This window comes from Crassostrea angulata, chromosome 1, assembly GCF_025612915.1.
Source record: "Crassostrea angulata isolate pt1a10 chromosome 1, ASM2561291v2, whole genome shotgun sequence".
Classification (NCBI taxonomy): domain Eukaryota; kingdom Metazoa; phylum Mollusca; class Bivalvia; order Ostreida; family Ostreidae; genus Magallana; species Magallana angulata.
Window position 1 is genome coordinate 54,894,702 of NC_069111.1, and position 18,538 is coordinate 54,913,239.

General features: G+C 38.5%; 1 protein-coding gene across 1 annotated transcript; it reads right to left on the minus strand.

Annotated features, from left to right (window-relative positions):
- Positions 1-1,868: 1,868 nt before the first annotated feature.
- LOC128170954 (uncharacterized) lies at positions 1,869-18,039 on the minus strand. The gene is made up of 26 exons (XM_052836730.1): positions 17,875-18,039; positions 17,470-17,727; positions 16,931-17,196; positions 15,830-16,521; positions 15,022-15,150; positions 14,571-14,713; positions 14,089-14,276; positions 13,820-13,891; positions 13,485-13,619; positions 13,198-13,327; positions 12,745-12,987; positions 12,259-12,492; positions 11,167-11,428; positions 10,766-10,922; positions 8,537-10,602; positions 8,203-8,451; positions 7,690-7,906; positions 7,354-7,502; positions 6,922-7,046; positions 6,570-6,686; positions 5,079-5,246; positions 4,670-4,849; positions 4,192-4,412; positions 3,685-3,768; positions 3,286-3,450; positions 1,869-2,729 (listed from the first exon to the last, which is right to left on the minus strand). The coding sequence occupies exons 1-26, from the start codon at positions 17,941-17,943 to the stop codon at positions 2,513-2,515; spliced, it is 6,936 nt and encodes a 2,311-aa protein (XP_052692690.1). The 5' UTR covers positions 17,944-18,039; the 3' UTR covers positions 1,869-2,512.
- Between the last annotated feature and the right edge of the window lie 499 nt (positions 18,040-18,538).

An 18,538-nucleotide genomic window follows, 5' to 3' on the forward strand; every position in this document is an offset into this window, starting at 1 on the left:
TGAAATTTCATAGCATGTTCAAAACGTGTGTGAAATATTGTGGAGGATGTGTAGCAAGCCCGTTGAGTGTAATTAAATAATAAACTGTTCGTAGAGTTTGTACATATACCACAGAAATATATTTACTTCTCTAGGGACCTTGACCTATAGACTGTATATGACCATGACATTTTAAAGACCAGTGATCTTGAAATTGTAACTTCATACGTGATGCATTTAACATAAGTAAATCTATGTACTAATTATATCTGTCTGTATGACTTGCGCCAGATGTGGTTTTTGTCAATAAATTGAATTATTGATTTGAATTATAAATAATCAATGATCTCTTTTATAATAAAGAAAAAAAGTTTTTGTTAGGAATTTTTTGCATAGGCCAAGATTTACGATTTTTTGGTGGCCATCACTAAAATTGGATTGTTAAAATACAGAAGCTATGCTTGATGCGAGCTATATACAGAAAACACATTCGGTCTGTTGCAAAACACAAATTTCTGATAAAAAAAGGCTTTGGGTTTAAAGAGGCCAGAGTATTTAAGTTTGAAGAATCGATAAATATTGACTCCATTATTGTAAGTATATAAGTAAGAAATGAAATTATATTGTTCAATATATTTAAATGAATAACACCTATTATAATAAGAAAATGTTTCCGGTAATCTGAATGAAGGTGGCTCACTACACCTTGAAATAGTGTCTCAAATGAGCAGAAAATAACTTCATTAAATAAGGAAGTTCCTTGAAGCTTAAGAAGTACATATACAGTCAAACCTCGTTATCTCGAACCAGATGGGACTGGTTAAAATCTTCGAAATATCAGAGTATTCGAAATATCAAGGGTAAAATACTAAAAGTTTAAGTGTTTGGGACCTCAAAATCACTTTGACATATCCATTGTATTTGAGATATCGGTGTTTGAAATACCGAAGTTCAACTGTTTATTGGTCAACAGAGGAAAGATATGCAATTTTGGATAAAAAAATATGATTTTAAAAAATCTTATTCATTATATCTAAACAAGAGCCCCAGGCCAGGCGGATTCAAACTTGTGATCTGCTACTAGTCTGATACTTTAACCCCTGAACTAATTGGTGATATTCAATCAAACAGATTGATACAAAAAATTCAACAAAACACTTAGATTGCCATCTTTTGATGTTGTGTGTCTTAAAAAAATAAAAGTCTTGATATAATAAGGTTCTTTTATAGTTTGAAATATTCACAGCAAAGTCACTCCCTTGTGCATTTTAAAGTTGGTAACAAATGGATAAATTATGGATGAAAAATGTTTAGATGATGGATCTGAACAGTGTATCTAAATAACTTTGTTAGAACTTTGATGAAAATATCTTGAACAGTTGGTTTTTTGTATTAAAATAGAGCGACCGTCAAAATTCAGAATGTTGTAATCAAGGTCAAGGAAAGTCAAGGTCAGGAAAATATAACGTAATGAAATTGATATATATGTATTCAAAATGTTTTGTAGAGAGCTTGATAGAAATATCTTGGATCATTTTTTTTAAACTGAGCAAAGTACATTGTAAGGAATAGTGAAGTCCTAGGCAAAATCAAGGTTAGGAAAAAGACAAAACTAATTTTCTGCTATCACCAATTTGTTTTCTTGTATAAAACTTGATAATGATATCTGGAACTGTTCCTTTGAAACTGAGCTACATGCAAAGCACTTGTTAGTATTTATACCACAAAAAAACCCCCAAAACAAAAGGAAAAATACACAATGGAATATTAATTTACACACGGTTTATTTCTGTTAAATCAAAATTCCCTGTACAAAGTTTCTCACTAGAAAGTAGATCTTCAATATGATTCCCTACATGTACAAACACAAGCTAATGTGAGTAATTCACATGACGCACAGTAATAAAATAAAATTTTGTATGAAATAAATAATACACATTCCTTAAAACAATGTAAGAATAAAAATTTTAATAAAATCATATTCCTGCTATTTTGCTAGCTTACTAACTGTCACTTTCACACACAATTTGCTTGCATTTTTTGGTAACACCAGCAATAAATTGTTTCTATAATAACCCAAGAGGACTCTGTCCAATGGTTGGTGGACACAACTTGGCTTGATTCTTAAGAACAGAATCCACACAACAGACAGTAGCTACGGATGATTGGTCTGATTAATCCAGTCCTCCACACAACAGACAGTAGCTACGGATGATAGGTTTGATTAATCCAGTCCTCCACACAACAGACAGTAGCTACGGATGATTGGTCTGATTAATCCAGTCCTCCACACAACAGACAGTAGCTACGGATGATTGGTCTGATTAATCCAGTCCTCCACACAACAGACAGTAGCTACGGATGATTGGTCTGATTAATCCAGTCCTCCACACAACAGACAGTAGCTACGGATGATTGGTCTGATTAATCCAGTCCTCCACACAACAGACAGTAGCTACGGATGATTGGTCTGATTAATCCAGTCCTCCACACAACAGACGGTAGCTACGGATGATTGGTCTGATCTGTCCAATCAGGACGGCTTGAGGAACACTGGAAATCCGTACACCACGGGAGCCGCCCCTATCAGGTGTGGTAGGCGGCAGGCAGCGCGAGCCTTGGGGACCACATCCAGAAGCTTTCGTGGTTCTGTGGTGGTGTCATCTGATAACCATGACGACAGCAGGCATGCCAGGAAGCGGTCAATGTCCTTGTCTGTCACATCCCATAGATTGGCCACCATGCATGGACTGTCAAATCATTAATTTATTTATGTATTAAAAATGCAAATAAAGTTATTTCTGTATCTACAATTTCCATGAAAGGTTTTGAAAGAATACATAGAACAAAATCTCTAGGTCTTTAGATGTCATTTTAACAACTGCTTATAAAACGTATATGTTCCCTTCACCCTGATATTGGGTTAGACAATATTTAAAACAGGTACAGTGTATTTCAATACATTTTTTAACCTTGGATCAGTCATCTACTTTCCAAGCCCAACCCATTTTCCCTTTTTGACCTTTGACCTGTTAACCTGAAAACTGTTAAGGATCATGCACTTGTCCTTGTAAATCTGTGGGTGGGGTTTGATTGCTGTCAAGCAATAAGCATTACAGATATTTTTCACAACATAGAAAGGTTTACAGACTGATTTAAAGATTTACACATTACCAAAACCTAAGAGCATTTTTTTGGTCAAAAGGACATTAACATTACAGAAACATGAAAAAATTGCATTACAAAATATGTCCATAAACAAATTACATGTAAATATTGAACAAAAAATGAGGAAGCCCCTCCTACCATCCTGCCATGAAGTAATTGAGCATGAATCCTGTGGCCTCTAGATGACCAGTGGCTTCCAGCTTCCCACTGCTGCACCCCATAAGGATGGTTGCCGCACGGCAGTCCAGACTGGCAAGGTCACTACCACCCAGGTATGCACCGCCGGTACCATGTCCACAGTATCTGTGTCAAAAACAGTTGAACACAATAGAATACACAGAATAGACTACATGACAAAATATTTAAAGGATATAAAACATTGCAGGAAGTTACAGTTAACATGACCACATTCCTCTCCACTGATACTGATTCAGTATCTTTTACATTGGTACTTTATATCAGTCAAGCACAAGGCTCTCAAGATTTCGTCTTTAACCATCATCAAAGCAGTGAGCCTTATATCTGTACAGGACTTACAGGAACAGGTCCTTGTTCTGCAGAGCGCTGGTGTACTCGGACTTGGTCGGTTTACGGTTGATGATCCCCTCCCAGCTCTTCTCTCTGAATAACAAAATATACATTTAGTAGCTGCCTAAAGTGCTCCAGTACAAATTATCATTGTCACAGTGTAATATAATTGTCATATATCAAAAATGTTTGGCCACTAAAAAAATCCTCATACATTATAATAAGTACTGTCAGTCATAATCCAATACCATTCTCAAACAGACATAGTCCATTACACATTATCCAAGTACATGTATTTAAAACTACTCAAATTTTTTAATCTCTATTTTGCTTAATCATTTACTTAAATTTTTTAGTCTACAAAATAAATGCCACCTGTTTCTGACTCACATCTTTTATTACGGTATATATGCCATACCTTTCTTCACATGGGTCCTTCAAACCACTTTTATAAAATTCATTAGCATTTTTAATCTAACAAAAACTGAAGCATGTATTGCTTGCGTTGAGGGGTACCTTGAGAACCAGTCCTGGAAGGTTTCCTGGGTGGAGGCCAGGTTACTGTCCGGATTCAGGATGTAGAACACCCTCTGTTTGTCTATACCCGTGTGTAGAATGGAGCTCTTCTGTTTCGTGAGGTAGGAAAGTTGAGCATGGAGGTGGTACAGGGACGGCATGCGAGAGATGCTGGATTGAGTCAGGGATGGCACACACTCCCAGGGCAGATGTTGTACTGCCTTCAAAACAAAGTTTCTACACTACATGTCAGCAGGATACCTGATGGAGAGCATCTTTTTGTAAAATGATGTGTCCTGTTTTTAATAATTACTCAATAGCTTTTTTTCGCCTTTGTACCTCACGTACATTTATTAAAAATGTTGTGCAAGTTTGTCTTCTGCAGCTTTTACACCATATCACAATAAATCATGTATGAGACTTTTTATTTTTGCTGCCTGCAGCCATTGATTTTACATCACCCATTTCTTGTTCATACCTTGTCCAGAATAAGCAGCACATGGCCCTTGGGACTGGTCAGTGTCAGGTCTTTGGTCATCCTCCTGAATGTTGATACACAGTTGTCTGCCCCTGACCTACTGAGTGTGTTTCCTGTCAATTCACAGATGGCACTTCTAATATCTTCATCACTCAACGTGTCAGCACACTCCACCAAACGCTGTAAAGACAAAACAAACTTCTTTAATGCAGATCCTTACAGGGTATCCAAAACAACATAATTAATAAGAAGCCAGCCAAAAATTTCATCAGATGTCTTAAATCTATTGAGAGATATTACATATGGTACAGAAATTCAATGAAAGGAGAGAGTTACTCAACTTGATTGTAAATGTTTAATCAGGTTACATAAATGTCACCTCTACTTCTTGGGGCTTACATACACTTACCTGCACTACATGTAGAGGTAGCCTAGTTCTGGTATCCCGGTACATCTCTTGACACACCCTTTCACTGAAATCATTCAAGGAGGTTGCTGACTCATCCCTCTGAACAGTTCCATGGATCAGACATCGCCAGTGACCCAGCCAATATTTATCCATGTGTTCAAGGACATCCTATGGTAAAAGATCAGAAATAAAAACTGATTTATCAGTAAATCAGAGTATTAAATGGGTGGAAATTTTTAGGAATATCAAAGTGCAGTTCTTTGAGCATCTCCAAATCAAGGAAAATATGTCAGCAGAAATTTGGTTATAGTATTTGCCTATCAAAAATATAGCATTAACCTGATATCTTAAGCCTAATTTGATATATTAGCCTTATCCTGATATGTCAGCCCTATTTTTTCATGTACCTAATCTGTTAGTCCTTCACAAATACACTAGACCTTCTCTGACAAGATGACCCTATTCATTACCCTATACATTACGCCTAGACCTACCTTGACATGACAGCTCAACACTAGACCTACCTTGACATGACAGCCCTACACTAGATCTATCCTGGCATTAAGGTCCTCCACTAGACCTACCTTGACATGATGATCCTACACTAGACCTACCATGACATGATGGCTATACACTAGACCTACCATGACATGACAGCTCTACACTAGACCTACCTTGACATGATGATCCTACACTAGATCTATCCTGGCATACAGGTCCTACACTAGACCTTCCTTGACATGATGATCCTACACTAGACTTACCTAGACATGACGGCTCTACACTAGACCTACCATGACATGACGGCTCTACACTAGACCTACCATGACTTGACGGCTCTACATTAGAACTACCATGATATGATGGCTCTACACTAGACATACCATGACATGATGGCCTTACACTAGACCTATCCTGACATGACAGTAATACACTAGACCTACCCTGACATGATGATCCTACACTAGACCTACCATGACATGCTAGCTCTACACTAGACATACCATGACATGATGGCCTTACACTAGACCTATCCTGACATGACAGCTCTACACTAGACCTACCCTGACATGATGATCCTACAAAGATCTATCCAGGCATTAAGGTCCTACATTAGACCTACCTTAACATGATGATCCTACACTAGATCTATCCTGGCATACAGGTCCTACACTAGACCTATCCTGACATGACAGCTCTACACTAGACCTACCTTGACATTATGATCCTACACTAGATCTACAATGACAAGATGACCCTAAAAATTATATCTAGATCTACCCTACCATGATGGTCCTAGACTAGGCCTACCCAGACATGATTGCTCTACACTAGACCTACCCTGACATGATGGCCTTACACTAAGCCTACCATGATATGATGGCCCTACACTAGATCTACCATGACATGATGGCCTTACACTAGACCTATTCTGACATGATGGCCCTACACTATACCTACCATGACATGACGACCTTACACTAGACCTACCCTGAGCCTGTCGTCTAACTTCCAGCGACTCTGCCACCACTCTGTCTTGTCTGTGATCTTGATGCTGTTGTGACTTTCTTCCATGATGTCTGAAAACTCAGACAAAATTTTTCTTCCCTGCACAAAGAACAAACAAGGATTATCATTTAATCTAACCTGAAAAGAAACACCTATAATCACCAAAAAGTTGTAAGCCTTTTTTGTTAACCACCTTATTGACTGAGAAATCTGCAGTACAAGTCTACAATGGACAATGTCAAATATTCCTACTCTCCTTCAAAAACCATGGCAACTTTACTTTAAAAGAATCTGGCCATGAACATGTGTATACTAGAGAACCAAAAGGACTTACGTGGACTGTTTGGAAGGCTGGCAGTCTTACGATTACTGGCTCCTGGTCCCGTCTCATACTGCTCAGGATCATCTGGTCAGGAACTTGTGGATTTGTTACCATGGAAACTTGGCACACTGTCCAATCTAAGATTATTCTCACATCTTTAATTACACATGTACATGTATTCCTTTTTTAGAAAGTTATATGTGGTTTCTTTAACTTAATTCAATGTGCAGCTAATCTCTTGCCAATAAAATAGTTACAATCAAGTTTAAGCATAGAGGAGGTGCATTTTTCATCTATTCCAATACAATTAAACCTTCATGACTCAGTGCATTTTTTTATTGTAAAAGCGAGGGAAACATTTACTGGAATTTTTGCTTTGAATAATAAGGCCTTTAATATAAAAGTGACTTTTTAAGCAACAGAATTCAGAGTCTAGAGACATACCTTCTGGCAGGTGCTTTATGATATTTTGTAGATCTTGAGGAGTTTTGTTAAACATCAGATTCTTATATATTGTGTTTTTAATTTCCCCTTCTTGGGCCCCCACTTGTTCCTCTCTCTCTGATTGACAGCTCATTTCCTTCTTGGACTTCCTGTCACAGAAACAAACCAGAATCAACAGTTAAAAAATGTGAGACATGCCACGGATCTCATGTAATTGTCTTCAAGTTTACAGCTGGTATTTGTAAAAGTTTATTTTGAAAGAAAGTACATCACAAGCTGCGCCATTCCTCCATAATGTTTAAATATTTTGCAATGATTGACTGCTGGAGATAGTACCTGATTTTCCTACTACAGTTGACCAGAGACTGGTGCCTGAATGTGACCACCATTCCCTCCGTCAGGTAGTAGGCAGCCTTCAGGGGACATAACTCCAGGTACTGGAGGGCCAGTAGGTTACAGATGGAGCTGTACAGCCCGGTGGTAGGCAGATGGCGTGCTTGTTCAAACGCCACCTCCAACATAGAAGTCAAATCTTCTTCCTTTTGGGAATCAGCTGAAATCAAAGAGTATACAATGAAAACAAAAGGCCAATGGCTTACATCACTTTACTAACTATTTCAAACCTATAGTCTCTCCCTTGTTATCAATTCCACCCCTTTTTGATGATTTTTCCATTAGCTTTAATACACATACTGGTACCTATCAAAGAAGTACAACTGAATCAATATAAAGGAAGGTTTCTTAAAGTTTGGTTAAAATTGATTCAGTAATTCCTGAGAAGTCAAAATTGTCAAACGTTGTAATATAATGATACTGGTAATCAGAAGAGCAACTGTTCAGACCACTCACCTCTTAGTGAATCTTTATTGAGTCTACGTGGAGGGGCTGCCCTTCTCATTCTGTCCATCGTAATCTGCATGTTAGCCTGAGTGGTGGATCTTGGAATTTCGGTGGTGTCTGTTCCACCTGCGGGTCCTGTACACTCCTCTCCTTTAACCTGATTGGACAATTTAGTAACCTTCCGGCCAGGACGTCCTCTTCCTGACTTCTTGTCATTGCCACCACGCAGAATCTCAATAGAATCGTTAAGGTCCTCAACTACAAAATCACCACAATGTTAGAGATACTGGTAAATAATTATCAACAGTCAACAAAGAACTTAATATCATTCCTAAGAATTTACCTTCCTGGACCAGTAAATTCTCTCTCTCATACCAGTCATCGTCCTCTAGTTTGGGATTAGAAATCTGAATACTGAGGGCATTGTACTGGTTCTCCTCCAGTAAACTGGTCTCCTCCTCCTTGATGATGACATATTCTACATCCACCATGCTGACAGCATCCCTTCCGCCCTTGCATGCACTTCTTGCCTTCTCAGCAGGCTGCCTCTTGCTGTTATTTCTTCTGGTAGTTGGCTTCCTAACTCCCTTTGTCTCCTCCTTACTTCTGGTAGTCGGCTTCCTAACTCCCTTTGTCTCCTCCTTACTTTGCAAGTCTTTCTCATCAAAATCATAAACACATGTTTTATCTTTTGTTTTAGCACTTTTTTGATTGACAGAGGAGGCATTTGGTTTTTCTGTGACCTTCTGCCTTCCCCTGCTCTTCACTGGTTCACCACTAGAGGCTTTGGCTGGTTCCTGATTAACCGCAGCCTTCCCCCTTCTTGTAACACTTTTCTTTGTCGTCTGATTTTCCTTGTTTTCCTGAGTGCCACTGTCCTGTTTCACGGCTTTCTTACTTTCCGTATGAGTGCCAGAAAATTTGGCTTTGTTCACATACTTTGGTATACGGGATACAGAGCTAGCTTTTCCTGTGGACGGTGTAGAGTTAGCTGAGGAGCTCTCCTGATGACCAGGAGTTACTGATGACAAGCGGCTGATACTCACTGGAAGCTTCGAGCAGACCTCATCATCACTGGAGTCAGAACTAAACATCAACGCCTTTTTACTGCTCACACTGTAGGGAGTTTTCAGAACAAATTCTGGTTTTTCTGTCACTGGGGTTTGAGTTAGTTCTTCTGTTAAACTTCCATCATTACATCTACCTTCCCTGCATACACTGGATTTTTCTTTTTTGGCTGTTTTTGCAGAAAATGAGGTAATGGAGTTAGCCTGAATCGAATTGACCAATTTTGAGGATGTGGATTTGGCAGACTTAACCCGTGTGTTCTCTTTTCTTCCTCTCCCAGCAGGCCTCTTACTTTTCTCTGATGTCTCCAGTGATTCCTCTGGTGCCTCTGTACCAGCAGTACTACTCCTAGAAGATACTTCTGAGACATCCCCTGAGATATCCCCTGTAGCTGGCCTCTTTTGAGTTGTTCCCTTTCGTCTGTTTGTTCTGGTCCCTGTTTTTGACTGGTTCACACTCTGGTCTATCATCTCATTGATATCCAGCTTGCTGAGGTCCTCCACAAGCTCATGACAATCCTCCATTGTGATTGGCTGATCATTACAGTCCTTCATTTTACTTGAAATCTCAGGAAGAATGTTCTCTGGTTTTATGGAAGTTTCCAATGAGGTCACCTCATCTAAGTCATCCATTTCTTCCTCAGTGAATCTTTTACTTGACAGACTTCTCATGAGACACATTTGAGCCTTGAAGACAGTGAATTTATTTTGAATTAAATTAGCCACCAAGTCACTGACATATTTGGACTGGAAGAACTTCTGTGCTGTTTCTATCACAATAGCACATTTTTCTGTTTTCCCCAGAAGTAAACTAGTCTCTGCTATTAAAGACAAGCACTCAACATATACGTCCTTCAGCTCGCTGTTGTCCTGGAAACAACAGAAAGGCAAGTCCCTGCCAAGTTTACTGGTGCTAGGTTCCTGAAGAATAAATCTCTCACAAATACAATTTATCCTATCTAGTTTTTCAAATGTAAGATTTTGCTGGATGTAGATTTCAAATTTTGCTGTAACTAGGGCATAAGACAGAACAGCCAGTTTGACAGTGTTGTCCTGACAAACGTCACAGGTCGAGTTGTCAGTGAGGTGCTGCCAACAGGGCGGATAAGGACTCTGGGAGCTCTCCACGCTGTCTTCCTCCTTCTCTACATCGTCATCAAACCCAAAGCTTCCTGCAGTTTTGCTTTTTCTGGACTTGGAGCTCCTGTTGGTTGCATTCTCTCCAGCAGTATCCTGACTGCCGTTGAAGACCTGACATGTTTTGGTGAGACTAGAAATGGCTGCTGTCGAGTTCTCAGACAGGATGTGGATGATGGAGAATTCATTCATAAACATGGAAGCCCTGAAATAAAATGGAAATTAATTCTCCAAAATTATAAGCATATTCTTCTCTCTATAGAAAAATCGTTATTTATTAATTCATGAGATATATAAGAAGATTTTCTAATGCTGAAGGCTTTCTTTAACTGATAATCTTTTGAAGGTGTATAAGACTTGAGGCATACCACTTTGGCAGCCCCATGAAGTGAGCAGTGGTCCAACCCTCCTTGATGTGGAACTTGGCAGACCGAGTGTCACCGACCAGTCGCTCGAGTTGTCCCAGGTGATAGAGGGACAGCAGGTACTCCTGGATAATGTCATACTTCTCTGTGGTGTTTAATCCTGTAAACAACAAGAACAGCATTCACTGAAAACAAATTCTGCATCAACAGCAAAGGATTATAATGCAACTGTTAGTGATGCCTTATGATTGCAGCAGCAGGGGCTTACCTGAGCCAGATTCCTTGTTAAAACTGACCAAATATTTTTAAGATAAACATATGCTTTCGCACATTTGCATACACAAGAAAACTAAGTAGAGATTCAACATCTTTTTAAAACTGACCACTTCTTGTAGAACTTGTACCTTTGTTGTCAACAGCCCAGTGTTCCTTCCCCAACAGGAAGTACACCACACTGACATGGTTCCTGTACGCCTCAATGGCATGGTCCAGGCTGTAGTCTTCTGACCTCTGACCTCCTTCTGGGTCACGCTCCATCGGCAGGGACAGGAACAGGGACCAGCACCGCTTGACCGTTCCGTTGGCCAGACACACCGTCTTACTCTGACTGGGCTGCTGACCTATCGTCTCGTTAACCTGGGTCAGGAGCTGAAGGCCTTTCTCTACCTGTAAAACACACCAATTAGGACAACATATTTCTACAACAATATGCCTCATGAAAAAGGTCCTGCATGTCGATCAAAACTGATCATGCAACAAACCATTTATCTGAAGTTCAAAAATCATTATAGAAGGCAAAGACTATGCACAGAGACATTGCAATGCATTGTAAACATGTACAGGTACACACCATATTTTCCACATTTAGTGCCCCTTGCAATATAAAGGCCCTTTGTGTCTATGTACAATTGCCCAATAATAAGCCCCTGCTTTATTACTTACAAAGAACTTATTGGAATACCCATCTAAAAATTGTGGTTCTGTATAAGACTTGCTGAATACTGTATACAATGAAATATTCGCCCCTGTTTTATTTTCACCCCTTTTGCCCTCGTTGTCAGTGGACAAATTAAAGACTGGGCAAATTCCAATGTTTAAAACTACAGTAAAACTCATTAATCTCGAACTAGATGGAGCTGTTTGAAAACTTTGAGATATCCGAGTATTCAAGATATCGAGAGTATAATACTTAAAAAATTAGTAGGTTGGATTTACAAATCACTTAAACGTATCCATTGTATTCGAGATATTAGTGTTCGAGATATCAACAGTTCAACTGTATCTCTCTTTAAACACAACTTTGTTTGGGCAAATTCAAGATGGGGCAAAACCATTTCCAAGTCTAGAAGGGCGAAAATTACATGGGGCAAAAATAACCTTATAAACAGTAGTTCAATATAAAGGATAGTGAAACCTACAGATAACTTAAATGTTTTTTTAAATAATAAATAAATGTTTTTTGGAGGTTTTTTTTTTAGATACAGGTGTACATATACCTGTTTTGTGTGTAGGTAATGCATGACACTGGACATGACTGTCTGTAGGTAGCCGTCGTCAAGCCCCGTCTGTTGGTCAGGAATGGCAGGGAGGAGTTGTCTGGCCTGATGGTGCATCCCATGGGTCCCGTAGATGTGAGAGAGGCGACACTTGATGATGTTATTTATAGCCTCATCTCCTAACTGACTGCACACATCCAGAGCTAGGAACAATGCCCTCTGCTCCCGGTCAACCTGTTACAGAAACATTAATCTATTGTTACCATTGTACAAGTACTATCAAACAAGTAAACAAACCATTGATGAATTTCTAACCCTTCTCCCCCCCCCCCCCCCCACCCCCAATAAAAAACAAACAAACTTCAAACAAAATCATGAGTTCACATTAGACTTTGTGCTGGTAAAGAATTACAGGGTTTATTTCTAATTCATAACATAAGCACAAATCTCAGGATTTTCTTCCTGATCTGTCCTTAGAGAATGTACCTTTCCAGCGAGTCGTAGAATGGAAGAACACAGCATGACGGATCGAAGACTGCTCTCCGTGTGTTCCCTGTTGGGGACATTTTCCCACAATTCCAGAGCCTGGTCCAGACGTCTAATGATCTCCATCTCCATGGAGAAGGTACACATCTCCTCAAACACCAGGGCCCCGCTGGGCTGGGGCTCCTCTCCAGAGTCAGGATTGCTCTCCTCACCTTTACTCAACACCTGGGAGCTAGATATCAGCTGGAGGGACAGAAACAAACACATTACTTGATTACAGATTACTGTTATTCAAATAAGTTAAAGAACTTTAATAACCGGACAACTATAAGTCAATGTTAAGTGTTGTGTTTTGACATATAAAGCGCGTTGTTTTTTTCTAAAGAAAGAATTCTTTGCCTGTTAAAAGCTATGCACTTCAATACCTGAAGTCTATGATGGCAAGTATCTTACCTTTTTACAGAACCGTTCATGCTGTACAATGTAGATCCACAGGTGTACATCGGCCAGGACCAGCATCTCCTCCCCACCAGATGACCCCCTCAAAGCCCGCTCAGCCTCCCCTAAACACTCCTCCACACAACTGTCAAAACAGCAAGAAGGTTAAAGATCAAAATAATATGCATGTGGTATGTACACGGTCTCATGAAAAACAATTCTCTACCTCCTTATGGTACATGTCATGTACAAAGTACGCCACTAATGAACTAGAAGCTTGGAACTGGCCAGTCTCTGTTTACCTGTCTTGATTTTCAGTGAAGTGTCCCCAGTAAAGTTTGGCCATCTCCAGCAGACTTGTGGCCTTCTGTACAGGGAGTGTTGCCACTTCTTGTAGTCTTTTCAAGAGAGACAACTCTGCCTTTGGATACCTTTTTCTTTAAAGTAAAGGTGTAGTGCTACATCTATACAGTTAAATAAATGATTCTTGGTTTACGGTTTCTATCATAAAAATATTACAGGAACACATTTTTTGAATATTTATTTTTGTCACAAAAAGTAAGTGCAAATATTAATGTTTGTTTAATTTTATGTAGGCATATGCATGTAAATATTTGAATGTAGTGTTTCTTAATACCTTAAAGCTGTGAAATATTTAAGCTCCATCATCAGGCTGTCATAGACATTTTTAAGATTTTCTGCAAAATACCTAAAGAGAAAAAATAATAATCTTTAGTTTCACCTTTAAACCCAGAACAATAATAATCTTTTTTCATTCACATTATCACACATATCCCAATTACAAACAAAGGCATTACATCGTTCATTTCAATACAAATCTTCTCATTTCCTCATTGTTGTCTGGTACATAACAGCAGTCCTACTTTTCATCTACAATTGTCTTACCTATCAGTTATCTCTAAATTTCCCGTGCGGAGTTGCTCCCTCTTGATTCGACACCACACCTCCAGGGCGGCGGATACATATGAGGGTTGTAACTGTACACCCCTTGCCAGTGTACACAGCACAGCATCGATATCACCAAGCTTCCACTGCAAATCTGCCAACATCTCATAGATACCCAGCAGGTTTACCTACCAATTGAAAACTGCGATGCAGGCACTTTACATTCACCTCTTTGTATTATTTATAACAGGTCAGATATGAATTTATATTCAATAATAGCTTTAATCAGTACATGTGGGAAATTAAACCACACTGATCATCTATAAATCACTTTTGGTGTAAAAATGTCAATTTTCAACTTTAGATCTACATGTATCTTCCTCTGTCAATAACATAGATTTGTACAACTGAAAATTAACACAAAATAAAAACAAAGAAATACATCTAGACTGGTTACTGTTTTCCCCTTATAGGACTACTACCTCTTTGATGCGCTCTTCTTTGAGGTCCTGATCGGACTCCGCCCACTTGGTCAGCTGATCACATTCCACGCTGTAGTAGAACAGGTCAAGCTCCTGGTGACCTAGACTACATGACACTTTGGCAAACTTGGACATCAGGTAGCCTGGAAAAATACAACGAATAAATATCAGAGCTCTAGCAGAGAGAGGTGTATGCAAACAATAGACCCATAAAACCCCACAAAGCACATGTACCGGTACCAGTTATATCCAGTATTCAGAGTTTGATTTTCTAAGGCAATATCACCTATGGTATCCTTTTTTACAATTCTTAAAAGAGGAGTCTTCACACAATACTTGACTTCACTTAATTTTAACAGTGTGTTTTTACATATATGTGGTTAAAAAAAGTTCAGTCTTTCCCACTGTGATCTACAGTTAGGACCTCATCTTCCAAAATAAGCCATCTTACCACACTGCCTCCTCTCCCTCAAAATAAAGTCGGCCGGTGGAGGGGCGTGTCCTGTCTGTTCAATCTGCTGGGTGTAAGCCTTGGCCTGGGGTTGTATGGTCTCCAAGATATGAGTCACTTTGTCTGGGGCTGCAATGGACAATATATACTGTAGATTCCGTATTTTTCGCGAATACTTAATTCTGCAATTCAAATGTTTGCATCAAATTGCGGGAATATAAAACCGCGATCAGCAATTTTTTATCATAGTTTTATTTAATTTACATCTGTCAGAAAAATAAAAGCGGGATTTTAAAATCAGCGAGATATGCCTCTCGCGCTTTTACGCAGATATTAATTCCTCACGTTTGAATAGGAAAATTACACTGTATATATATTTAGATTCATGGTGACAGCAACACTTACAACAAGGCAAATATAGAGAAAGCAGAACAGGAGATTGCTGAGTCTTAGTCAAAATACATGTACACACAAAAAAGAAATAATCACAACAATATAATCCACTGGTTGATTGAAAAGATAGTAGACAAAATCTGTATTAACTTGTACATATAAGTTTTCACTTTACAATATCCTATTGATAACCACGTAAACAAATGAGGAGAATCCTCCTCTACAAACAGAAATGTACACAAAGTACATACAAGATATAAATATTCTAAAAATTTTAGACAAGTTGAAAATCTCAGCTATATCAATCTCAATAAAACCTGGTATGAATTATAGCACAAACAACACATCCCAAGTTATTTGTAAACATATTTTCGTTCAACAAATAAAGATGTAGGATGCTTTACACATGTATTACCTTTGATGATGTTCACCAATGAGACACCAAGCTCAAGTTCCATCCTGAGGATAATAATAAGTTTGGTACTGATCATTACTGCCAGCTTTTCATTTTTATCCTTTGAGTCTTCTTCGTACTGCAACTTATTTTTGTCTCGGCTTGTGATCAGAAATTGAGTAACCTTCTGCGTGTAGTCCAATACCTCCTCCCACAAAGTTACCTTCTCTGGTGGAATCATCGTCTGTTGTTTAAGTATCACTAGGAGACATTCACATATCAACAAATACCAGCCTGTGTTCAAACTGCACACACTGTCCTCCAACACTGCTACAATATTTCCTGAAAGACTCTGGATATCACTGCAATTTGTCTTTGAATTTTTGGACTTTGTGCTACACATCATTGTCAGATGAAAACAGTCATAGAGATTCTTCATTGCATGCCTAAAACTGACACTTTCAAATGTGGATAGAAAGCTTTCTCTGATTTGGTGCACTGCCGCCAGGATAGAATGAAGTTGATAGTTGACAATGAGTTGGTGTAGGTACTGGAACAGAGACAAGGAACTACACACATCCCTCTCCGACAGCTCACAGTGGTCTGACCCCAGAGCCTTAACCTGCTGAGCAATTTCCATCACCAAGGACACAGACAGGTGGTCACTTGTCAAGACCGTCTTTGAGTTTTTCTGTATTGTTGATTTATCATATCTGTAACACATTAAAAACATTCAATATCCTTTCATTCTCTTTAGAAATAACAGAATGCTTCTTCTCTAGTTACTTAAGTAATTAAGAATATTTTCTATTTTTTTTTGGGGGGGGGGGGTAAAACATGTGCAAAATCAGCAACTTAAAAATTCCAAATTACAGATATACAGAAATATTTCTGCCCTCACTGATGGGGGCAAATTTATATTGAATAATTTTGAAAACTGCAAGTTAGTTCTCTAGTGTTAAAACATACCTAAAATGGGGCAATACTTTTTACAATCTAGATAGGACGAAAATAACCTTCTCTACATTAAATCCAATAAATAGTTGGTACCTTATTCCATGTACAAACCTATTGCCTGTATACATTGAATGCAAGAAACAGTTGGTATCTTAATCTGTTTACCGATCTACTGCCAGCAGAAACTTGTCCACTGTTTGTCCCACTGCCGTTTGCCGGAGCAACAGCATCTTGATGGCCATGTATCTCAGCTGAAACACAACATCGGGTTGCTGTGTTGCTTTATCCTGTTCTAGCTTGATAGCAACATTCCAAAGCTTGCTGTAAATGTTAGTGATAATGGACGCTGTGGCACCTGTTGAGTGATCAGGTAAGGGAAGCAACTCATTGTACAGATATTGACAGGTCTTGAAGACCTCTGGCCCACAATCCTAAATAAAAGAAAATATGAATGAAATTATACCGATATCTACACAATGAATTCTACAACAAATTTTCTGAATTAACTTAATGTTAGGGGCCTTCACAGTGAAATTAAATGCCAGATGTTATTTTACCATATTGTTTAACTCTTCAGTTCCAAACAAATTACAACGCCATTTATTAATTATAACTTGTGAATTTAGCAATATTATCATTGATTGATTTACTTCAGAGATGTGAATATTAACACCAACCTGGCTGCTTCTTTATGTTATATTTACCTTTATGTCCGATAACTTAGCTACAATGTGATATAGTACTTTTGGCACTGTCAAAGGCTCTGGTAACTTTAATATATTGTGATGCTTGACATAAAAAGTGTAACATAGATGGATGGCAGTGAGTAACGTTGATCTGTGCGGACCACTGGAAGAAATGTGAACCACAGAAGCCTGTAAAACTTGCACAGTTGTAAGAGTGAGGCGTGAAAGCTGCTCGGTGGAACAGTTTGAAGTCTTCTCTGCAGGCGAGAGATATTCCTGAAAAATTATGAAATATACAAAATAAAAGCTACATAATTTTGAATTCTTAAAAATAGAAAAAAAAATAGAACAAAGAGCATGTCAAGCATACACCGTCATATTTTAATGTTGCTTTTAATAAAGTGTTCTAAATTTTGTAAATACCAATATAAAGCGGTCGATGTTCTCAAATTTCCCGGCATTGAGATCTCCAAGAATTAACTTTTCTGTCATTTTGTCTGTATAGATATGAACATATTTAAAATATACACAGTATAAAAATCCATAAAATACTCTAGATTGATGTGTACATTGGTGTACCCGCTATTTACATTTTTTAAATATGGCGGCTTCCGATAAAACTAATCTACAAAATAACACCGAACATTTTCCCGGAATAATCAGAAAATTTTAAAGGTGGGATTTCATTACGCTCGTTTGATTTGTTAAAATAGGCCTATAGGGTCAACTTATGTTTAATTATATTATAGAATTAAATTAACTAAAGAGTGTAGCACAAGTTTAAAAAATTCGTCATTCCATTAAACATTGGTCCATTATTTGGCCTACATTTATGCACCGGTAGGGAAGCCCATTGGTGCCACGTAGGAAAAATATTTTATCTGGCGGCCGCCAGATAATTATTTGGCGGCCGCCACTTATTATCTGGCGGCCGCCAGATAATTATTTGGCGGCCGCCATATAATTTTCTGGCTTCCTGATGCGCGCGCTTGTTTAATGGGAGCTTTTTAGGGAGTTGTGGATACACTCTAATTTATTTGTTTTATTAATTATTTCTGAAACTTGACATTAAATATCAATTGCAGAG